The sequence below is a fragment of the Dipodomys ordii genome, unplaced genomic scaffold (assembly GCF_000151885.1).
Source record: "Dipodomys ordii isolate 6190 unplaced genomic scaffold, Dord_2.0 Scaffold22, whole genome shotgun sequence".
Lineage (NCBI taxonomy): Eukaryota > Metazoa > Chordata > Mammalia > Rodentia > Heteromyidae > Dipodomys > Dipodomys ordii.
This window is the reverse complement of record NW_012267238.1, coordinates 6,241,080-6,266,033: the sequence shown is the minus strand read 5'-3', so window position 1 is coordinate 6,266,033 and position 24,954 is coordinate 6,241,080. Positions and strand designations below refer to the sequence as shown.

At 39.4% G+C, this 24,954-nt stretch overlaps 1 protein-coding gene across 1 annotated transcript in view; it reads left to right on the top strand.

The window, feature by feature from the left end:
* The window catches only part of Pak1 (p21 protein (Cdc42/Rac)-activated kinase 1), an 82,800-nt gene that overhangs the window by 43,825 nt on the left and 14,021 nt on the right, over nucleotides 1-24,954 (top strand). The window contains 6 exon segments of the mRNA XM_013014161.1: nucleotides 5,535-5,550; nucleotides 6,159-6,303; nucleotides 9,358-9,532; nucleotides 13,097-13,160; nucleotides 15,679-15,727; nucleotides 22,182-22,294. Coding sequence (XP_012869615.1) covers nucleotides 5,535-5,550; nucleotides 6,159-6,303; nucleotides 9,358-9,532; nucleotides 13,097-13,160; nucleotides 15,679-15,727; nucleotides 22,182-22,294 — 562 coding nt within the window.

Genomic DNA, 24,954 nt, shown 5'->3' with positions numbered 1-24,954 from the left:
CTTCAGCTCAAGGCTAGCGCTCTACCACTTGAGCCACAGCGCCACTTCCGGCTTTTTTCTTTTTGCTTATGTGGTGCTGAGGAATCGAACCCAGGGCCTAGAGCATGCAAGGCAAGCGCTCTACCACTGAGCCACCTTCCCAGCCCTCCTTTTTATATTTAAGTAACACTATATTTTATGGACGTACTACATTTTTTAATCCTTTCAAGTGATATATAATTGAGCAGTTTCTGTTTTTAACTGTTATGAATAATGTTGTTACGAACATTCATGTGCAAGGTTTTGTATGTGGAATTATACTTCCATTTCTCTAGGTTAGAGAGAAGTGTAATTGTTGGGTCATACCTTTTCAGGAACTGCTAGACTGTTGTCCACTAGTGGCATTATTTTACATTCCCACCGGCAATTATGAAGGTTCTATTTTCTCCACTTCTTTACCTATATGTGTTATTTTCTGTCTTTTGATTATAGTCATCTTAGAGGGTTGAAGTAGTACCTAATTGTGGTTTTGTTTGCATTTCCTAATGAGTAATGACTAAATCATCTTTTTATGTTTATTGACCATTTGTATTATATAATTCAGAAAAGTAACTTTCCTTATGTTTATCTCTAATTCCACTGTGGCCAAATAATTTATTTGGTGCCATTTTAGTTCCTTTAAGTTTACTGAGATGTTTCATGACCCAGCATTTGGTCTGTCTTGAAGAATGCTCTTGAAGAATAGTCAAAAGAAAGTATATTGTACAGACATTGGATGAAATGTTCTGTGCATGTTAGGTCAAGTTGGTGACTAATTGAAATCTCCAACTGTAATTATTTTTCTTCTTCCAATGGTATTGTGTCCTGCTTTATGAAAAGCTGCTCTGTTATGTATATGTAATGTAGTTATGTCTATAATTATTATATAATTATTATTTTTCAATATAATTGTTACATGAATTAGTCGAAGGGTTTTTTGAGGTTTGTGTTTTTGAGGTAACTATAGGCTTTGAACTCAGTACCTTTCACTTGGTAGGTAGGTACCCTACCACTTGAGCTATGTATGCCCCAGCCCTTTTTACTCCCATAATTTTTCAGGTATGGTCTTGAGTTTGTTTTCCAGGCCACAATTTTCCTATTTATGACTCTTAGCTGGAATGGAGAGCACACAGTACTTTACCTAGCCTGTGTTTTGTTGTGGCTTTTTTTTTAAAATTAAAATAAGGGTCTTGCTAACTTTTTGCTTAGGATTGACATCAAAATGTGATTCTCTTGATCTCTGCTCCCCAGATCCTGTAGCTGGGATTACAGGCATGAGCCACCATACACAGACTGTTTTGATTTTTTAATCATTATGAAGTGTTTCTGTCTCTGACATTTTTTGTAGTTTTTTTTTTTTTGTATGAAGTACAAAGTTCTCTTACAACTCTTACAACAAATTCTCTTACAACTCTTTTATGGTATCTATTTTCCCATTGCTTTGCTTTCAACTTACTCATATCTTTGTGTCTATAATGTGGCTTTTGTAGACAGCATATAATTAGGTCTTGTTTGTTATTTCCTTACAGCGGGACAATTTCTACTCCTTAAGGTGGATAAACCATTAATATTTAACATAATTACTGTTATGGTTGCCATTTTGAGTTGTTTTCTTTCTATTTTCCCCCCAACCCCCATGTCAGTACCAGGATTTGAATGCATGCCTCATACTCTGGCTTAGCTTTTTTGCTTATGATTAGTACTTTACTGCTTGAGTCACACCTCTAGTTTGGCACTTTCGCTGGTTAATTAGAAATAGAGTCTCATGGACATTTCTGCCTGAGCTAACTTTGGACTCAGATCTCAGCTTCCTGAGTAGCTAGGATTACAGGTGTGAGTCCAGCTTTGGTAATTGTTTTCTGAATAGGTCTTGATTGTCTTAAAATTATCCCTTCACTGCTTAATTTTGTATTAAATAAATATTTTAATTTTACAATCTTAACTTTTAAAACTATTCCTAGTGGTTGCTTAAGTGTTCAAAGATGTATTTTAATTCATTAGATGCTAGTTAACACATTTATATTGGAATTCAGAATAATGTTAACTAAATTCCAGTACTCCAGTACTATAGAAGCTTTGTCTTATATAACTTCCCTTGCTTCTTCTTTGAACTACTGTTATCATTTATATATTTAAGTGTGCTTATATAATTATATTTATACTGTATAACTGGAAGCCCAGAACTGCTGTATGCAACTTTATGGTTATAAGAAAGACTAGCAAAAGTTTAAAAACATATAGTCTTTTGTGTTAATCCATATATTTACTATTTCCTCTGCTAATCTTTTCACTTACAGATTTGAGTTTTGCCATATTGGTATTAATTCCTTTCAGTCTATTGGATTTCTTTGAGTATTTCTTAAGTCAGGCCTACTGACAAATTTTTCTGTCTTTTTTTAAATTTTCATTTTGAAGGATAGTTTTTAAAAAAAAATAGTAGATTTTGTAACTAGCAGTTTTTAAAAACCTTGTCCACTTGAATGTGTTACCTACACGACTTTCTTGCCTCTGTTGTTTTTTATCAGAAGTTTTAATAATGAATTTTAAAGTATATTTAGCCTCCAAATTCATGGAATCTGTATCCATCAGTTCAACCAACCATGGGTTGAAAACATTTGGGGAAAATAATTGCTTCTATACCAAACATATAGAGACTTTTTTCCTCCCTTTTTCCTATATAATATCTTATACTGCCTGTTTATCTCACATTTACATTGTAATAGCAGCCTAAACATATAAAGTAATCTAAAGATATAAAGTATAGAGAAGGCAGGAACTATGGTACAGAGGGCAAGGACCAGCCTGCAAGTAAAGCACACTGGAGGATGTGCTTGGTTAGATGCAAATACTGAACCCTTATGTAAAGGACTGGAGTATCCATAGGTTTTAATGTCCATGATGGCTCCTGGAACCAGTTCTTCCACAGATATTGAGAACAACTATGTTCTGATCAGATGTGAATTGTTTATCATATTGATGATCCTTGTATATAATGTCACGTTTCTCTTGCTGCTTTCAAGATTTTCTAGATGTGAATATTCATGTTTATCTTTCTTGGGATTTCTTGGAGTTCTTGGATCTATAGATTAATTTTATTTTTAGTCTGTCGTGAAGCTTGAACTCAGGGCTTGGGTGCTGTCCCTAAGCTTTTTCAATCAAGACTAATGCTCTACCACTTTGAGCCACAGCACCACTTCTAGTTTTCTGGGGGTTAATTGGAGATGAGTCTTACAGACTTTCCTGCCCAGGTTGGCTTTGAACTGTGATCCTCAGATCTCATCCTCCTGAGTAGCTAGGATAATAGGCATGAGCCACAGGCACTTGGTTAGATTAATATTAAAAAAAAAAAGGAACTTTTTCCTGTTTTTCAGGGTTTTTTTTTTCTGTTCCTTTTCTTTAGGGACTCCTATGTATGTTTGTAGGTTTTATGTTGTTCTAAAGTCTTTTTGATGCCTTGTTAGTATTTCTCCACTCTTTTTTTTTTCTATCCTTAAAACTAGCTAATTTCTATGGGTCCATTTTCAAATTTATTTGTTATTTCTTCTCCCATATAGGGTCTCTTGTTTAGCTCTCCTAGTTATTTTTGTTTATCTGATACTCCTGATCTCCAACATCTCCATTCAGCTTTTTTTTAAATTCATCTGTCAGTCTGTCTGTCTGTCTGTCTGTCTAATATCTCTATTTGTGCCAGTCCTGGGAATTGAACTCAGGGTCTGAGTGCTGTCTCTGAGCTTTTTTTTATAGCTTAAGGGTAGTGCTTTACCATTTGAGCCACAGCTTCATGTTCAGCTTTTGTTTGTTTGTTTTTGACTGGTTAATTGGAGAAACGAGTCTCACAGACTTTCCTTCTCTGGTTGGCTTTGAACCATCATCCTTAGTTTCAACCTTCACAGTAGTAGTTAAGATTATAGGTACAAGCCACCAGCACTTGCTCTTTTTAATTTAAAAAAATATTTCCTTTTGCTCTTTCAATATATTTGTCTGACTTGAAATTTTTATTTTCCAAACCAACATCTGAGGACAATCAGAGAGACAGTTTATGTTGGCTGCTTACTTACCTCCAGTATGCTACTTTTCTTATTTTGAAGTTTCTTGTGGAAAACTTAACAGTTTGGATAATGTTCTGTACCAGTTGTCTGAATACTGATATTTTTCCTCCCTGAAGATGGCAGGTTCTATATTACTGGAGATTAATCTATGAAATATGTCTCTACTAGTTTATGAACCTTGATGTCTCTGCTCATTATATTTTGTATGAAAGGTAAGAAAATGGTATATTAGAATACATGTATGAACATGTGAGCAATAAGAGTACTGTTTGTACAAATTTTAAGAAATAATAAATTTAATAATCTTCCTGAAAACTTTGAGTCCCCCATCAGACTATTCTTTTCTTTTCTTGGGGGGAGGGACAGTGTTGTATTGAACCTAAGAATTCATAGCTCATGTTTGCTAGCAAGTATTCTACCACTTGAACTCTTGTTTTTAGAATAGGATCTTGATAACTTTGCCTAAGCTAGCCTTGAACTTTCAGTCATTCTGCCTCCACCTTCAAGTAGCTGGGATAATAGACACATGCCTTTTTGTTGTTGTTGTTGTTTGTTGGTTGTTTTTTTTTTTTGGTACTAGACTTTTAACTTATGGCCTGGTGTTGACTAGGCAGGTGCTCTGCCTCTGAATTATGCCCTCAGCCCCTTTTTGTGCTGGTTATGTTTGAAATAAGGTCTTGCTTCCTGCCTAGGCACATACCTGGTCTGTGATCCACCTATTACAGGCTTCTTGTCCTAAACTGGAATGACAGACAGGTACCTCCAGACTTTCCCAGGCTAGCCTTCAGCTTCAGTTCTCCCAATCTCAACCTCCCAAATAACTAGAATTATCTGAAGGAACCACTAACACCTTTTAAGTGAAACAAGACCCTTTCATTTAAAAGTCTTATGTTTTGGAGCCACTTTGTCTCTTAAGTCTGTGGTAAACACTATTAGTCTGTTATTTTTGCCTGAACTTGCCCTCCAACCTGCCACTGTTGGCCCTGTTCTATTAAAGTTTGCATGGGAAGATCCAGTTCTAATTAGTGGTGTTGGTAAGGTTCATTCTAAGGCAGGACACGTGCCTAGTGCAATAGGTAATATTTAGTCCGGAGAAACTCTGTCCTTTTTAGATCCTGATGTTCTATACCTTGAGAATGAGGGCAAGGGCCACTGGTGACATTGGATTCAGGAGATTGGTAAAGGGGAAGAAAAGGGGAAAATGCTACTCTGATTTCCTTTTCTGATATTATGAAGAATGAGAAATTAAAATAAAATTTGAAAAATCAAAAACCTTTATATTCCCTATATTTTGTATTTCATTTCCTGTTCAGTGTGAAGAGTGAAATTTTAGATTATAAAGGAACTGGACTGAGAAGTTTGTTAGTCTACCATATGTGAGGCCTGGGTTTCAATCCTATTGCTGTAGGGGAAATAAAACTTCACATGAATGTAAAAGGAGGACCGTGGAGAGCCGCAAGAGGAGAGAAGGTGAAAAGAGAGGGTGATGGGGGTGAATATAATCAGAGAACATTATATGAATGTATAACAGTAGAATAATGAATCCCATCAAAAATTAACTTCTCTTTTTTTTTTTTAGGGATGGGGAGGGGGAATAAAACCTAGGACATTGCACTTTTTAGGCATGTATTTTGCCACTGAGCTACATCCCAGCCCAAAAATTATCTTAAAAGGGGGCAGGAAAGATTAACAAAAACAAAAAAAACAACCAAGTAATAGTAGGAGTAGATATAACCAAAGCACACCAAATGATTGCCTGGAAACATTATAAACCCCTTTGTATAATTAATATATGCTAATTTTTAAAAAAGAAGAAACGGTGAACTTGTGTTCAGGATTCAACTATAAGGAGGTAGGTAGGAAACAGTAAGCTAACTTCTCATTCTATGGTGAGGCTTTGGGTAGAGAAGGAAGTCCCCAGGTCTGAGTGGAAAGTGATGGCTAGAAGGAGCATATTGACTGACTGAGACTGCCTACACACTGGTGGGGAGCTCAGAGGCTAATTGGATTTCACAAGGAGTTTCAGAATGGAGTTTCTTCTGGGGGAATTAAAGATCCTGATATCTTTTAACTTATGTGTCAGCTGACCAGATACAGTTGGCTTTTCTTTCTTCCATAGAATGTGAAGACTGTGTCTGAGACCCCTGCGGTGCCACCTGTTTCCGAAGATGAAGATGACGATGATGATGCTACTTCCCCTCCAGTGATTGCTCCACGCCCGGAGCACACAAAGTCTGTAAGTTTGTGGTGACCTGGATCGCTTTCTGTTTCATTATAGTGAGCAAGAAGAGGAGGGAGAGGTTGGTACTGAAGCATGGAAGTTTGTTATCCTGATTGGAGGGACACCTTAGATGTTAGAGCTGTTGTAATCACTGGACCACCTTTTTTGAAGGTGCTTTCTGTATGATAAAAGAGAAGTGGTATGTTTATCATTGATTTATGGATAGTTCAAAAGCTTTGAAGTAATTGGTAATTGATAATTGATAATGCAGCTTTGGTTTACTTAGCCTGTTCTACACATATTGGAAGATACACGATACTAATGTAACTTAGCTCAGAGCCGACATAAATCATTCCATCTCCTGGGAAGCATCAAATTATCTTGCTTCAGATTGTTTCTTCTCTGCTAAATGTGCAGTGCTCAGCCTGTTAGAGTATCATTGATGATACTGAAAGGCCCAGGAGAACTTATCAATGCATTCATGCTATTAATATGCTAGACATGAGGAGTGTGTTTTGATGCTGGATGTTGGCAGCGATTTGTATTTAACTTCCTTTGAAGTTCCTGCATCTCATAATAACCACAGTTGCTCACTCTCACTTTGCACAGTCTACCTCCTGTGCCTTTTACTTGAGTTAGTTTCATTCAGCTCTGAACTTCCATCAGTTGATTCTCTTCTCAGGTTTCTTGTTTGGGCTTTTTATTATGAGGAAAACTTCAAAATGAAATAACCATCTAACAAGTTCTGTGGTATTACAATAACAAAAGGCTGCCTCTAGAGTAGAGCGTATAGAGAAGTGTCCAGGTAGAAGTTGGCTAAATGACTACGGGAGAGCAAATTCAAGGGGATTAGATGACCTCTTAGGGTAAGAACCTCTAAATAGGATCTATAGAATCACCTTGCTGGCAGGAGGCCAAGTCCTCATTAGGAAAAATAGACTTGAAAATTAAAGACTTGTCAAAATATCTCACATTCATACGGCCTTTTTTAGTTTGCCAGTATATTCTTTTTTTTTTTTTTTTTGGTCCAGTCGTGGGGCCTGAACTCAGCCTGGGCGCTGTCCCTCAGCTCTTCAGCTCAAGGCTAGCACTCTACCACTTGAGCCACAGCGCCACTTCCAGCTTTTTTCTTTTTGCTTATGTGGTGCTGAGGAATCGAACCCAGGGCCTCAGGCATGCAAGGCAAGCACTCTACCACTGAGCCACCTTCCCAGCTCCTGCCAGTATATTCTTTTACAAAATTTTTTCCTTCGAAGCCATGAATTCTCCAAAGTAGAGGAAATCCATGTATATGTATTTCTTTGTACTTAACGTAACTCTTTGCAAATGTCAGAAGGAATAAATATTGAATAAAGGAATGGGTTCATTTCTCTTGAAGCATTCCTCTCTAAAAATGTATAGTTGATTCTTGATTTATAGAAGCAGCTGAGATTTAGAGATGTTGCTTAGTAAACAAAAGAGCTAACATTTGAAAGCAGTAATTAACTCCAAGTACAGGTTGCTTTCCACCATTGCACAGTGGTGGCTTTTTGTGTGCAGACCTGTGCCAGGAACTAGATAAGGAGAATATTTTAAATAAGGAATAAGCAGTGTTTCTTTCCTCAAGGAGTCAAGTGAGGATAAGCAGAGAAAGAGGACAAAGCTTGACAGTCAAGGTTTGGTAACTGGGAGATAGTTTGTTTACAGGTGCAAGCATAGAAAATTGAGAAAATCATTATGCTAAAGTAGTCAGGAAGTCAGCCCAGTGGAAGGATCTCATTTATGTATTCATTGATCCCATCTGCCATTTATGTATCTGAATGCTTTCATTGGGTAAGTGGTTAGATGGAGGAACTCAGGAATGGAGGGACAGATGTCTCCTGTCCTTGAAGAGCTGAAAGACTTAAGATAATTGTGATTTTAAAAAATAAAATAAAACCTGATACTTTGAAGCATCTCTAGGAGAAAGGAGTGTATAACTTCTGATCACTTTTTTCTGAACCTCAGTAGTTTGTTTGCTCATTTCTTATAACATTTTTTGTCTCTTTCTCACCTGGAGCTATGCCTTTTTCACTTCCTTCACAAATACGAGAGTAAGGGGGCAGCATTTTGTTCTGGGTTACACCTATAGTAGATTCCCAGCAGATGTCTGTTAAACCAATGAATGAATGGGAGATGTATCTTTAAAGGCTAAAGTTTGGGTAGTTGGTATCTGTAGAACATCAGCCTAGTAATTTCATACATACTAACAATTCTTACGACAACTCCATAAGATAGTTGATACTATTATCTCCATTTTAAAGATAAGGAAAGTGGAGCATAGAAAAATTAAGTAATCTACCCAAAGTCATACAGATCGGAAGAATGAAAGTGGGGACTTGAGCCTAGCAGTGAAGTTCTGAATCTATGTTCTGATTCATTAACATATCACTACCTCTTGTAGAACAAGGGTAGTTCCTTCTCCCTCAGTATTCAGTAGCTAAAGGGAGGAAGATAGGACTGGGAATGTGGCTTAGTGGTAGAGTGCTTGCCTAGCATTCATGAAGCCCTTGGTTCCATTCCTCAGTGCCACATTAACAGAAAAGGCCATAAGTGGCACTGTGGCTCAAGTGGTAAAGAAGCTCAGGGACAGTGCCCAGGCCCTGAGTTCAAGCCCCAGGACTTGCAAAAAGAGAGAGAGAGAGAGGGAATAAGAAACAATAATGTTAAGTGTCATGTTAGCAATTCTGTGGAAATGTGAGATTTCATTTGATCTTGGAAAGACAAATACTTACAGATGAGGAGTTTTCTTCTAATAGAATCTTTTATAAATAATTTCTATTGAGTATTGCCTATCCCCTTTTGGTTATCTTCAGTGCTGAGATTCTCAGTAATCCTTATGTGCAGTGAGATACAGAAACCTCATTTGTGAAATGATGTCATTGAGTGAAAGGACCTGGGTACAGAGCAGTAATTCAGATATTAATGTAAGAGAAAGGATGAATTTGGAGTGAGGATGTTCATCTATTGATGTTCTAATCTCACATGTAGAAGAGATTCTAGTATGCTAACAAAGACTGGCTTTACCAAAATTTTGTACCAATAATACAGGTATATACAAGGTCTGTGATTGAACCACTTCCTATCACTCCAACTCGGGATGTGGCTACGTCTCCCATTTCACCTACTGAGAATAACACCACTCCACCAGATGCGTTGACCCGGAATATTGAGAAGCAGAAGAAGAAACCCAAAATGTCTGATGAGGAGATCTTAGAGAAATTACGTAAGCCCTTTAGCTTTCCAAATCTTTTGATCCATGACTAGCCAAATATGAAGATGGAGTTAGGCTACTGTAAAGCTCCAGATGATAGGTTTGATTCATGTGGTTGGCTGGCCATGCCTGGTAGCCTGGCTATAGATTGTGACTTGTCTCACCCTGTAGCCTCTCTTCTTTCCTTGTCTTGCCAGCTTGGGTTGGAAACCACACGAGGATAGCAATATGGTAGAAAAGAGAGTATGGATAACTCACTTTGAGGATTTCAGAGATGACAAATAGCTTTTGTCTAGTGAATAGTGTAGAATGTTATATTGAGAATGAATGAGGCCTTGCCTACACCTGGTGAGAAAGGGTTCTGTGATTGGTTATTGATATTTGCCATTGACCTAATAGACAGATCTACTGTTGTGGCTGTAGGAAAAGAATAAATGGAAACTGACATATTGTGAACCTGTACTAGGTAACATAGCAAATGACAAAGATATTTATTTGATTTTCTTTTCATTTCATTCTCATATTAACTCTAGGATGGTAGGCATTATAATTCTCATTATTGGTTAATTTTTTTCCCCAGTCCTGGGGCTTGAACTCAGGGCCTGGGCACTGTCACTGACCTTCTTTTGCTTAAAGCTACCATTCTGCCACTTGAGAGACACAGTACCACTTCAGGCCTTTTCTGAGTAATTTATTGGAGATAAGAGTCTCATGGACTTTCCTGCCCAGGCTGGCTTTGAACCACAATCTTCAGATCTCAGCCTCGTGGGTAGTTAGGATTACAGGCATGAGCCACCAGTGCCCAGCTTGGTTAAAGTTTTTAAGACTCAAAGACACTAAATATTCTGCCCCAAATCACAAAGTAGAAGGTTTAGAGGATTGAGGTCAGAAAACAAACTTTGTGTTCTTGTAAGTGGACCATGTTGTCTCTTCCTATCAGATGGAAACTTCCATTTCATTTTTCTTATCAATCAGAAATGGAAATATATCACTATATATTTTTGTGTTTCAATAAACTACAGAAAAATTATATGGCCAGGAAGAATTAAATTGTCTGTTGGCTTGGAAAAAAATCATTTGACAAAGCCTTTATTTTATTTTTTGTAGTACTGGAGTTTCAGGATTGCTGGGTAGGTAGATAGTCTATGATTTTGAGCTATACCAACCCTTTTTTTCTTTTTCTTTTTTTAATTGGTCATGGGGCCTGAACTCTGGGCCTGGGCACTGGCCCTCAGCATTTCAGCTCAAAGCTAGTGCTCTACTGCTTGAGCCACAGTGCCACTTCTGGCTTTTTCTGCTTATGTGGTAGTGAGGAATTGAACCCAGGGCCTCATGCATGCAAGGCAAGCACTCTACCACTGAGCCACCTTGCCAGCCCCAACCCTTTTTTCTTTTAGTTTTTTTTTTTTCCTCTGGAAAAGCTCTCATGTTTTTGCCTGAGGCCAGCCTGGAACTGTATCCCTCTTTGACTCTACCATAATTGCATTAAAGGTAGGAACCTTTACACTTGGTTAGTTTATCGAGGTGGAGACTCTTTTTTTTGAGGGGGGGGGAAGCTCCGGTTGTGGGGCTTGAACTCTGGGCCTGGGTGCTGTCCCTCAGCTCTTCAGCTCAAGGCTAGCACTCTACCACTTGAGCCACAGCGCCACTTCCGGCTTTTTTCTTTTTGCTTATGTGATGCTGAGGAATCAAACCCAGGGCCTCATGTATGCAAGGCAAGTGCTCTGCTACTGAGCCACCTTCCCAGCCCGAGGTGGAGACTCTTTAACTAGACTAACTAATCCTAATCTTTGCCTCTCAAGTAGGTGGGATTACAGGCTTGAGCCACTAAACCTGGCCTAACAAAGCCTTTGATCTATTTATCTGTATCTACTTTTTTTTCCAAGAGGATTTGATTTGACTGATTTGACTTAAGTTTTCAAACTAGTATGGCTTTCTAAACCTGAAGCTTCCAGTTATTGTTGTTATTATTTATTGAGTAATTTTAACAGTCCTGAGGCTTGAACTCAGGGCCTGGGTACTGTCCCTGAGTTTCTTTTTTTTGTTGTTGTTCAAGGCTAGCACTCTACCACTTGAACCACAGCGCCGCGCCACTGCTGGCTTTTTCTGTTGATGTGGTACTGAGGAGTCAAACCCAGGGCTTCATGCATACTAAGCAAACATATTACCATTAAGCCACATTCCCAGTTCATGGTTCTTTAGTAATTTTCTATTTCATCCTAATAATTCTTCCTTTCTTTTTCTCTTTTTTTTTTGTCAGAGACTGGGTACCTGATGCTTTCACTCATTGACTAGTGCTCTACCATCTGAGCCATGCCTCCAACCCCTTCTTAATAATTCTTTTTGTTTTAATTGTTATTGTAAAGATTACATAAGTCAGGTAATGAGTACATTTCTTTTTGAACAGTGTCACCTCTTGCCTCATTTTCTCCCACATTCTAATAATTCTTGTTTAACTTTTCAAACTGTTAAAAATTGCCCTTGCCTAGGGTCCTCATCATAAAATGATTAATTAAAAGCCACTTACTGGTTCATCTGTTTATTCCTGTATATCAGCTTGTTCCCTAAACCAGGTTTTCGTTTTTTAAACAATAGAATTTAAGTATTAACTGCCAGCTAACTGGCCTGGGAAATGAGGATGTTTGTGTTGAAGCCCCAGCCCTGCCACTGACATGTTTTGGACAATTTCCTACTGTTCTCCCTGCCATCTTTTGAATTGGCATATTAAGATGACTCATTTTAAACCAGATGAGATACTCTATGTGAGAAGTATGAAATTCTAGTAATTAGTATTACTAGAAAAGCATATTGGTCGGGGAGACTTAAAAACCAAGCTCTTACTTTTAGCCTGACACTCCTGTGGGTGGCCTTGAGAAAGCATCTTCCCCTTTTGAGGGCCTCAGTTCCCCATCTCTGTAATACAAGTTGTGAAACCCATGAGCTCTCTCATACCTGTGGTTTTGGACTTACCAAGTATTGCCTACTGTAAGCCTCTTCTTAGCTTTTTCTGTCTGGATTACTTATACTGATTTCCTAAAACTTGGCTCAGATAGCTCTTTTGTAAAGCCTTTCCAGTCTGTTTTTGTCCCTCTGTGTCTCTTTATTATTGTATTTTTAATGGCATCTAATGTGTTTCTTTATTCCTAGTCCCTAATATATACAGGAAATATAAGTATTTGTTGAATGAGATGATCACTTAAAAGTGAATAAGCCCTGGGTTCAATTCCTCAGTACCATATAAATAGAAAAAGCCAGAAGTGGCACTGTGGCTCAAGTGGTAGACAGCTAGCCTTGAGCAAAAGAAGCTCAAGGACAGTTCCCAAGCCCCGAGTTCAAGCCCCAGAACTGGCAAAAAAAAAAAAAGTAGCTTTTAGAGGTTTAGAAATTAAGTAGATTTTTATGCACAAAAACAGTGAGGTAAAACTTTTGGTTGAGACTTACTGGGGAAAAAGCCTTAGGGCTTGCTTTACGATATTTGGGGTATTATAGGCATTTCCGGCCATTATAGGGTCTGTTTGTTTGTATGTTTGTATCTTGATGTGAAAAAATGATTCATGGTCTCTATTTCTTTCAAAGGGAGCATAGTGAGTGTGGGCGATCCTAAGAAGAAGTATACTCGGTTTGAGAAGATTGGACAAGGGTTAGTAGGGGCATTTTTTTTCCTTAAAGAAATGACTTAAAATTATGCTGACATACATTATTTTTCTTTTGTTTAGCCTCTCATAAACCTTTCCTCATCACTCTCCTCACCCATCTGGAGGGTGTTAGGCTGACCTCAGGTTTGCCAGAATTGTACTTACATGAGAGATGTACTGTTAGCTGACCAGAGTGCTAAAAATATCTCTACAGTGAGAGTATGAGAACCATATATTTTCTTAGCACCAAACCAGCTTCCTGATTATAGCCTTGATTTTCCAGATAAACCTTGTTTGTCCTAGCACTGTGACTTATCAGCACCAATAAGAAAGAGAACGTTCAGAGCTATAGAACTTCTAAAAGCCCATGTGAAAGGAACTATATTTTTAAGCGGATGCCAGAATTCATGACTTCTACTCTGTAGCTTCTTGAGTGCAGCTTGAAAGCTGTCACTTTATTATTGAACTTAGCCAGTCTTGCCTGAGTTCCTTAAGAATGGTGTAGATGATATGATCAGGGGCAGGGTAAAGGGTAGGAAGATAGTCTCTAACATACACTTTGTAACAGAAAATGATCAGGCAATCAGGCAAGATGATCAGGTAGTGAAAAAATTAACTGTCAGTACAAATAAGCCATCATTATTTGATAACCAGTACTACTTTATAACCAGTTTCCAGGCAGTAGTTAGGTTTCTAATTAAAGAGTACAACTCCGCCCGTGTTGTAGGGCTTGAATTCTGGGCCTGGGCGCTGTCCCTTAGGTCTTCAGCTCAAAGCTAGCCCTCTACCTCTTGAGCCACAGCGCCACTTCCAGTTTTTTGGTGGTTAATTGGAGAGGAGTCTCTTGGACTTTCCTGCCTGGACTGGCTTTAAACCATGATCCTCAGATCTCAGCCTCCTGAGTAGTTAGGATTACAGGTGAGAGCCACTGGCTTCCTGCTGAAAGACATTTTTAAAGTGGCTTTTCCCCTGAATTGACTTGAATTCTCTTGGAAATATACCCTCAGGACTTTCCTGAATGCATTCTTGCAACAGAGTAGGATGTCTTCAGGTTGCATCTATGTAGTTGACATAAGGCATGTTTGGCTATAGATATGTGTTGTAAATTACTACAAAATAATCAGCATAAAATGAGGGTTCTAAGTTTTACAAATGAACATGATTATTCTCATAGCATCTTTCGCAATATCCCATCTGTTTATTTGTATATATCTAATTACATGTATACATGTGTGTCTAGTAGGATTTTTTTTCTTCAGTACTTGAAGCCAGGATCTCATACTAGTTAGAAAAGCCTCTGTCACTTGAGCTGTACCCTTGACCCTTTTGTTTTTATTTTGTGTTTGAAATAGGGTTATACTAACTGCCTACGTTGGCCTTATAGGGTCACATTTACTTTGCCTAGGTTGGCCATTGACACATAAATGTCTGGCCTCCACTTCCAAGTAGCTGGGCTTACAGTTGTGTGCCACTAGCTTAACTGGATTCTACTTACCGTGAAGGTTGGACAGAAGTACTGTCTGACTTTCTGGAAGTATTTTTTTTGAAAAGTACATTTAATGTCATTTTATATTTGAAAATATGACAACTAAGAACCTATTTAATAATACAAACTACAAAAAATAAACTCATCTTCTTGACAGGATAAATGATTGAAAGATTTTAGAAGTCCATAATACTTTATAATTTCAGAGTGGGAAGTATATGTCAAGATAATTTTAGGTACCCAATGTGGTGGCTTGTACCTCTAATCCCAATTACTTGGGGAGCAGAGGTCTTGAAGATCATAGTTTGAGGTCAGCTCTGTCTCTCTACCCCCTCCAAAGTAAGTGAAACTTCATTTTATCAAAAAAAGCTGATTGTGGTAGCACAAACCTGTCAGCTATAAGAGAAACATAAATAGGAGAATTGTGGTCCAGGCCTGCACAGGAAAAACTTTGAGACTCTTATCTCAAAAATAACCAAAGTAGCAGGAAGACAGTGTTTATGCCTGTAATCCTAGCTACTCAGGAAGCTGGGATCTAAGGATTATAGTTCAAAGTCAGCCCTGGAAGTCCATGAAACTCTTATCTCCAATAAACCACCAGAAAACTGGAAGTGGCTCTGTAGCTCAAGTGTTAGAGTGCTAGCCTTGAGCTGAAGAGCTGAGGGACATCTTCCAGGCCCAGAGTTCAAGCCCTAAAAGCAAGGGCTGGGAATGTGGTTTTGATCTATGGGATAGAGTTGTAGAGCTGAATACTGCTCTTGTCTTTACTACCAAATAATGCCTCTCAAATGCAAGAATGAGAGGAATAGAACTGTGGCTCAAAGTGGAAAAGCCCCAGCCTTGAGCAGAAAAGCTCAGGGACAGTGCCCAGGGCCTGAGTTCAGACCCCATGACTGACAAAAAAAGAATGAGAGGACTTATATTTGCTGCTGTCATCAACACTTATATTGCCACACTGTGTTTAGCACTATATTTAAGTTACTACTTCACTGAACACCTGTGTTTCTTTCTCTTTCTCCTCCCCGTCTATTGTTCAGTGCTTCAGGAACTGTGTACACTGCGATGGATGTAGCCACAGGACAGGAGGTAAGTATGTGTCAACCCCTTATTCTTTTAGTTCTACATTTTCTTTTTGTTTAGGGTTAGTTTTTAGCTCTTCTTAACTCAACAAGGACAGTTATTTCTTCCTGTACCATGCTAGAATCAAACAGCAGACTAACAGGAGACTTAAAGCTTTCAGAAAAGTTATATGAGCTGCTATAAGGAGAACAGATTGAGTGATAGGATATGAGTGGCCCTAGTGAGACAGGAAGTTATTGTATAGTTACATCTAGAGATAATGATCTAGATTAAGGTGATAGCATAGTATAGATAGAAAGAAGTGGATGGATTTGAGAGGTATTTAGCAGTTAGATTCTATAACATTTGGTGTTTGAGCATGAATGTGATGTCCAAGTGAGTGATAGCATTTAAGAAGAAAGAAAAGAAAAAGCAGGGGGTCAGGGGGCGGGGGAGGCTGGGAAGATGGCTCAGTGGTAGTGTGCTTGCCCCATGCACAAGGCCCTGGGTTCGATTCCTCAGCACCACATAAGCAGAAGAAGCTGAAAGTGACACTCTGGCTCAAGTGGTAGAGCGCTAGCCTTGAGCTGAAGAGCTGAGGGACAGCGCCCAGGCCCAGAGTTCAGGCCCCATGACCAACAAAAAAAAGAAAAGGAAAGGAAAAAGCTGGGCGCCCGTGGCTTACACTTATAATCCTAGCTACTCAATCGGCTGAGATCTGAGGATCATAGTTCAAAGCCAGCCTAGTCAGGAAAGTCTGGGAAACTCTTATCGCCAATAAACCACCAGAAAATCAGAAGTGGTACTGTGGCTCAAGTAGTAGAGTGCTAGTCTTGAGCTGAAGAGCTGAGGGACAGCGGCCAGGCCAAGAGTTCAAGTCCCATGACTGGAAACAAGAAAAGAGAAATGAAATGAAAAGAGAAAAGAAAAAGGTGGAAGTCTAGGTTTGAAGAAGTTGTTACTACCAAAGAGATCTTGTGTGACTGCCTAGTGGGAAATTGCTTGTACAAAACAAGCCATTTAACCCCATATCTCTTGGCAATCCTAAAATAGTTTAGTCTAATTTAATCTGGTCTTTCTATTATTCTTTTTTTAATTTTAATATTTTGTGAACATACTGTACCAGAGGGGTTACAATTACATGGGTAAGATAATGAGTACATTTCTTTTTTTTTCTGGGGGGGGGGGTCTGGTCATGGGGCCTGAACTCTGGGCCTGGGCGCTGTCCCTCAGCTCTTCAGCTCAAGGCTAGCGCTCTACCACTTGAGCCACAGCGCCACTTCCGGCTTTTTTCTTTTTGCTTATGTGGTGCTGAGGAATGGAACCCAGGGCCTCAGGCATGCAAGGCAAGCGCTCTACCACTGAGCCACCTTCCCAGCCTGAGTACATTTCTTATCAAGCATTGCAGCCTCCTCCTTTGTTCACCCTTCACATCCCTTCCCAGCCTCCTCCCGCCCCCCTACCCAATCCCCCCCCCCCAGTCTTTCTATTATTCTGTGTCCAGGATTCCACCTCATTGTCCTTAAGCCAGAAAAAATTTCACCTTACTGCAAAGGCCTAGTTTCAGCAGCGAAGAGGGAAGGATTCAATAAATTGTCTAGAAATAAATGCTATGAAGGCATACAGAGTTCTTGGATTTTTCCCGCAATCTACTCTGTTTAGTTGCAGAGCAGGAATGCTTGGCAGGTGGGCTGTGGTTGGCAGTTGCCTGGAAGAAGTTCTTAGCTCAGAAAATAAGAGAGCTACCTCCTTATCACTGAAAAGAATTGGGCTCCTCTGAAAGAAGCTGTTAGGAACATGCTTGTACATTTTAGTCATTAGGATTTATTAATTATTCTTTGAAGTGACATAGATGCTTATCTTAAACTTTTTATTTTTTTGAGATAAGGTCTTGCTTATATAGTCAAGGCTGGCTTTGATCTCCTGCCTCAGCTTCCTGAGAGCTGGGATTACAGATATGCACTACTGTGCCCAGCTTAACCTAAAATATTTGTTACCTTGGGAAACTTATTTGACCTCTCTCAGCCTCAGCAAAAGTGTTGAAATAATTCAGCAAAGAAGTGCATGTGAAAATGCACCATGAACTTTAAGAACTATATGGTTATTTTTACTCATACATACTTATTTCACAAAGTATGTACTCAGGTTTTGTTTTATGCTATACCTCATGCTAAGAATTGTGTGAAAGATTCAGTCTTGTGCTAGCATTTATGCATTAACATCACATGTAAATTTAAGAGCTTATAATTTGCACAATGTGCATATAAAACTCTTATAATGGTGGCAGGAGCTGCCTTTGGTAAAAATAGTGATGAGGCGTTAGCATGCCAGTTTTAAAGATGTGACTCTGATGAAGAGATTAAAAAAGAGAGAGAGAGATAATACTAGTCCTAAAAAGAGAATGTTATGAGGTAGTCAATATTTTCTTCTCATAGATGAGGATTTTGAGGCTAGTGTCATAAATAACCATTTTGTAGGCTTTGCTTTTAGTGATTAGCAGGGACTGGTTAGTTTCTTAGTCTCCTAAAACTATGTATTTCAGTCCCCAGTGCCACAGTTGGCCTGAAGTTAGCTGTTAGGGGCCCCCCTCTTGTCATGTTTCTGGCCTCATAGGCTCTATAGTTTGTGATAGAAGGTAGGCAGATGATGGGTGCTTCCTGAAAATCCTGGAGGCTACCTGTGTGAGAAGCTGGCCATAGGAAAGAGAAACTTGACTTCATTATGTGCCTGCCTGTGGTTACAGAACTATGAATGGAAACAAGTCCATTAGCAGTGGCTAATGCAGTGTGGTCAGGAAGGCCTTATTTCCTGCCCCAGGGAGTGTAAATCTTTAGCTGATGCTCTGTCTTTTTGAGTGAGCAATTATTGGGGGTTATCCAGCTGGGAAGATCAGAGCTTTTGTCACATACAGGAAGATTAGCATGTTGGTGCTGAGAAATCTTCCAGTTATAAATCAAACAGTCATTTTTCATGTCTGTTTTTTAAAGAGAATTTGTATAGTAAAAATAGCATACTGGAAGAGCCATTGGGTTCATAGGTCTGAAAGCACTGATTTTGATTATGGGCAATTTTCTTATCCATCTTAAACTCAGTTTCCTTCTGTGAAAATGTAACGCATCACTTTGACTTTACAGGACTGTGAGGTTTCACTGAGGTAACATAAATAGAAGATTTGGTCCAGTACTTGGCATACAGTAACTGCTAGTCAATGGACAGTAATGGTGGAGGTTGGCTAGTTCTTGCAGTGGTTGCTGCTATTTTCTTGCTGCTTTTGTCAACTTCTTATCGGATGTGCCGTGATGATGACTGCCAGTTTGTTTCATTGTTGTCTTCCTTTTATACCCTGAATCCTTTGCTTACAAATGAGTAGCACATTAGCTATTTTTTAGTAATCAAGACATTCTTAAGGAGAATCATGATGAAGGTTATTAAGTATATTGATGTATAGATGAAGATACTGAGGCTAAGAAAATTTGTGAATGATTCAACTGAGAAGGTGACAAAGAAGCCCAAAGCTTATTAGGTCCTTCCTTTGAGTTCAAGTCTAATTCTTCTTCTTCTTCTTCTTTTTTTTTTTGTTAATAAGAGTATGGTCTCTCACCCTCAATTGGTAGGATTTGATTAGTAAGGAGGGCATTTTGCCTGGGCCATGGCCATTAATAACTGAAAAGGACTTCCAGTGTCCTGTCCAACCTGGCTACCACCTGCCACTGTGAGGTTCACAGCATTCTCCTATTCTCCAGGATGGCCTGAAGAGCGCCACAGGTACTCTTCTGACTTCAGTCCTTGCTTTAACAGTTTACTATTGGTAATGTCTTTACATCAACATGATTTTCTTTTCTTTTGCGTCTTGGGGCTTGAACTCAGGGCCTGTGCACTGTCCCTGAGCTTCTTTTGCTCAAGGCGTAGCACCCTACTACTTGAGCCACAGTGCCACTTCTGGCTTTTTCAGTTTATGTGGTACTGAGGAATAGAACCCAGGGTTCATGCATGCTAGGCAAGCACTCTACCACAAAGCCACATTCCCAGCCAACATGTTGCTTTTCAGACATTAGGAAAAGCTAATTCTCAAACATGATAGAAGGCTCAACAAAGACCAGGAGCATGACTTACCAGGAAACTCTTCTTTTTTTCTCAATTGAGGTTGAGAATGGAAGAGATTTTTTAAAAAATTAAAAGGAATAATTTTACTTCTTAATAATTGACTATCTGCTGTAGAAAACAGTCCATATTTGACTTGAAGATATAATAAAGGATTTTGCCATAAAAATCTGAATCATTCTTTATACTTCTTGCTGTTTATGGAAAGACAATTTAGTTTTATTAGATGCTCATGTTCTTACCCATTAAGCAGGAAAAAGGGAAAATATAGGGAATAAATATTTAGCAAATGACTTAAAGTACATTCCTATGAGAAAAGAGTCTATTGCTGAATTTTTTTGTTCTTTTAAAAACAAAGAGCAGCCCCCTGGCACTCTCTTTTCATGCTTGTAATTTTCTTTTTTTCTTTTTTTTTGGGGGGGGGTCTGGTTGTGGGGCCTGAATTCTGGGCCTGGGTGCTGTCCCTCAGCTCTTCAGCTAAAGGCTAGCACTCTACCAATTGAGCCACAGCGCCACTTCCAGCTTTTTTCTTTTTGCTTATGTGGTGCTGGGGAATCGAACCCAGGGCCTCATGCATGCAAGGCAAGCACTCTACCACTGAGCCATCTTCCCAGCCCAGCCCCTCATGCTTTTAATTTTCATATTCATTAAACACAAACTATATCCATCCTTCCATCCATCCATCCACCTACCTACCTACCTACCTATTTGCATATCCACATATATACACTCCTAATTTTCACACAAGGTAGTATGTCAGAAGTTTAAGCTAGGAGCTAGGAATGTGTCTTAGTGGTAGAGTGCTTGCCTAGCATGAATGAAACCCTGAGTTCCATTCCTCAGTATCACATAAACAGAAAAAGTCAGAAGTGGCATTGTGGCTCAAGTGGTAGAGTGCTAGCCTTGGACAGTATCCAGGCCCTGAATTCAAGCCCAGGACTAGCACAAACAAACAAACAAAAACGTTTAAACTAAGCACAAATGCTCACACTTGTAATCTAGTAGATACTCAGGAGACTGAAATCTAGATGATCAATTTTCAATGCCAGCCTACACAGAAGCTATCCAACTCCAAAAGAACCAGCAAAAACCATAGATAGATGGCTCAAGTGGTACTATGCCAACCTAGCAAGAATGAGTGTTGAGTTCAAACTACACCCCCTTCCCCAAATAAAAGAAAAGGGGAAAAGCACGTTGGGTTGAGAATGAGGTTTCCTTTGGCCTAATACAAAACTTTTGATGTGTAGAAGTAATGCTAGATATTCCATGGAACAAAGATCCTTAACAAAGGCAGGGAGAATACAATATGTATGAGGTTCTGTGGGAGTAGGACAGGGATCAGATCAAGAAAACTTTCAATATTGAGCTGAGGAATATTTTTATTTATTTTTTGTTGGTCTTGGGGCTTGAACTCTGGGCCTGGGTGCTGTCCATGTGCTCTTCAACTCAAGGCAAGTGCTCTACTGCTTGACCCACAGCACCACTTCCGGTTTTCTAGCAGGTTTCTTGGAGATAAGAGTCTCACGGACTTTCCTGCCCAGGCTGGCTTGGAACTACAATTCTCATATTGCAGCCTCCTGAGTAGCTATATACTGTGATTTTTTTTTTTAAAAAAAAGAAGTTTTCTTTTTGTTGGTATTAGTGTTTGAACTCAGAGACTTTCTCTTCCTTGGACTGGTATTCTGCCACTTGGGCCATATCTCCAGCCTTCCTTTTTTGCTGGTTATTTTCGAGATGTAGTCTCGTGGACTTTTCTGCCCATATCTCAGACTACCATCCTCCTACAGCGTGAACCATCAGCCTTTCAGTTAAAAAAGCATTTTTCTAAATGAAAGTTTAATCCTTCAGTATGTATCAGAATAAGTTAGAGGGTTTATTTTTGTCTTGTTTTGTTTTTTTTTGTTGGTCATGAGGTTGAACTCTGGGCTTGGGCGCTGTCCCTCAGCCCTTCAGCTCAAGGCAAGCACTCTACCACTTAAGCCACAGCGCCACTTCCGGTTTTCTAGTGGTTTATTCAAGATAAGAGTCTCACGGACTTTCCTGCCCAGGCTGGCTTTGAACCATTATCCTCAGATCTCAGCCTCCTGAGTAGCTAGGATTACAGGAGTGAGCCACCGGCGCCCAGCGAAGAGGGATTTTTTAAATAGGGCTTCTGATTTAGTAGATTTCAGGTGGGGCCCAAGAACATTTGTTTCCACGTTCTCTGATGATATTAATGCTGCTGGCTCAGGGATTCAGAGCCACTTTCCTAACATTACATATGAATTATTTGAGGGGCAAGGCTGTATATTAGTTATCTTTGTCTTCTTAGTACTTAAGCTCTGGTACTGAGTATGTACTCAGTAAATGTTGAATGACTGGTTGCACCCTGTGATTTCAGGTGGCCATTAAGCAGATGAATCTTCAGCAGCAGCCGAAGAAAGAGCTGATTATTAATGAGATCCTGGTCATGAGGGAAAACAAGAACCCAAATATTGTGAACTACTTGGACAGGTATGACGGGTTGGCCTCAACAGAGGGTTAGGGCCTTTGGGCACTTGAATGAAAGCATTTCCAAGTTTTGTCCTCTGCGGTGTTGAGTTCTTTGAGTTTGACTTTGTATAACAGACACCTGATTGCTGGAAAATCCTTCTGGGTGATCTTGAACCTTACCACTCTAACTTCTAACAGCTGATCCCACTCCTATTTGTTCTGTTCCAGCCAAGTCTTTCAGCCTATCTGCCAGAGTCAATATCTAAGTCCTTATTTCATTCTACATCCTGAGCATTACCTTGTCCTGCTCTTACTCATGAAGAATTCCTAATGTTTCTGTATTCTCTTAAAGTAGGATGGATGCTCAGTACTAGATACTCCATTTGCAGTCTGAACACTATGGAGAGAGTCAGACTCATGCCAAACAGCACAAACATGTGTGTTTGGTTTTTTTAGGGTGCTTCCCAAAGTAGCAACTAGAAGTCTATACATTTTTTAAACACAAACTTGTTTTAAACTACAAATTTAGAAATCTTTAGTTGTCTTCATTAAATGTCAAATTTTTTTTGTTTCAGCTTATCATTGTAGCCTGTCAAAATTCTTTCCTTCAGGACAGTAATAATGAATTTAATTAACATGGTGCTGGCTTTGCTCTGTGCCAAGAACTTCCCCAAACAATGTCTCATTGTGATGTAGTCAGCCTTTTGCTCCTGTGACAAACACTTGTGATAAGCAATGAGGAAAGAAAAACTTACTTAGTTCATGGTTTCGGAAGTTTCAGTTCAGGCTGGGAATGTGGCTTAGTGGTAGAGTGCTTGCCTACCATGCTCAAAGCCCTGGGTTCAATTCCTTAGCACCACATAAACAGAAAAAGCTGGAAGTGCTGCTGTGGTTCAAGTGGTAGAGTGCTAGCCTTGAGCAAAAAGAAGCTCAGGGATGGTGCTCAGGCCCTGAGTTCAAGTCCCAGGACTGGCAAAAAAAAAAAAAGCTCTAAAACAAGTTTCAGTTTATAGTTGCTAACTCCATTGCTCTAGGCCTTCAGTAAGGCAGCAACATTATTGAAGAAAGGTTTTGCGGAAGAAAGGACAAAGCAAGTTCAGTCCTGGTAACTCTGTACTGCTCATTCTGAACAAAACATTTCTCAGATGACTAACATGGCATAAGCAGCTGAGTAGAATCTGATCCAAAGGTTTAAGCAACAAAGGAGGCAACATAATATGAAGGCAAAGATGCCAAATTTCTGTATATTATTTTAGTCATTTCTCAGATATCTGAAGGATCAATAGCAGAAGCAGCATTTTTAGCATTTTCGCTGTCTCCCAAACCTAGGTAGGAAATGCCTTCACAACTCTTGGAAAGTAAGTTAGGCATTATCATAACTCACACATCAGAAGGGTTATGTACAGGGGCTGGGAAGGTAGCTCAGCGGTAGAGTGCATGCCTTGCAAGCATGAGGCCCTGGGTTTGATTCCTCAGCACCACATAAACAGAAAAAGCCGGAAGTGGTGCTGTGGCTCCAGTGGTAGAGCGCTAGCCTTTAGCTGAAGAGCTGACGGACAGAGTTCAGGCCCCATGACTGGCAAACAAAAAACAAAAACAAAACAAAACAGAAGGGTTATGTACACCAGAGCTAGTGGGAGACTAATAATGTATCACCCAGATAGATACATGACCTCCAAAATTAGTAAAAGAGCAAGTGAAACTAGAGTGCTGACTTTTTTCTCAGTAGCACTTGGATGCCATTACCACCTACCTTCCTTTTTTGGTATCTTTAAAGAGGAAAGGGGTTGGACTTTGACCTTCTTTATATATGAAGTTGATGCCTCTACAGAGGAAAGCTTTATTCTTGGAGTGGGCTGTATCTCTTTGATATTGTCCTAAGCAGCTCTGAAGAATCCTCTGTAGTTATTACTCATCTTTAAGTTCCTTAAGAATATATTATACATGGAACTGGGAAGGTGGCTCAGTGGTAGAGCGCTTGCCTTGCATGCATGAGGCCCTGGTTTCGATTCTTCAGCACCACATAAGCAAAAAGAAAAAAGCCGGAAGTGGTGCTGTGGCTCAAGTGGTAGAGTGCTAGCCTTGAGCTGAAGAGCTGAGGGACAGCGCCCAGGCCCAGAGTTCAAGCCCCATGACTGGACCCCCCCCTCCCCCCCCAAAAAAAAAGAATATACAGAAGCTATAACTTGGCCAAATTACTGAAGGCAATAAAGGTAGAATAGTGTGGCTCAGAATAGAAAAAAATTAAAGTATCATATTGATCCATTTTTAAATTACTATTAACAGAATACCAGAGACAGGCTAACTTCATAAAGAAAAGAGATTTATTTAGGCTCACGGTTTTAGAGGTATAAGGTCTAGGGGCCTCATGTGGTAATGGTCTTTTTGCTAAAAGAGACCTGTGGAACTCCAAAGCATCACATGACAAGGATCAGAGAGCATGTATATTTATGTCGATGCATTTGGTCTCTTCATAGGAAGCCAGCAGGATTTGGTCATAGTGGTTTCATCTAAACCCTTTCCAAGGGCTTCACCTTTAAACACCGTAGTCAGATTAAGATTCCACTCTCTTACTACCATTAACATATGATTTTGGTGATTAAAATCTTGCATGAATTCTTGGGAATAGACCATATTCAAACCATAGCAACTGTCAATAAGGTATGACTTGTCTTATAAAT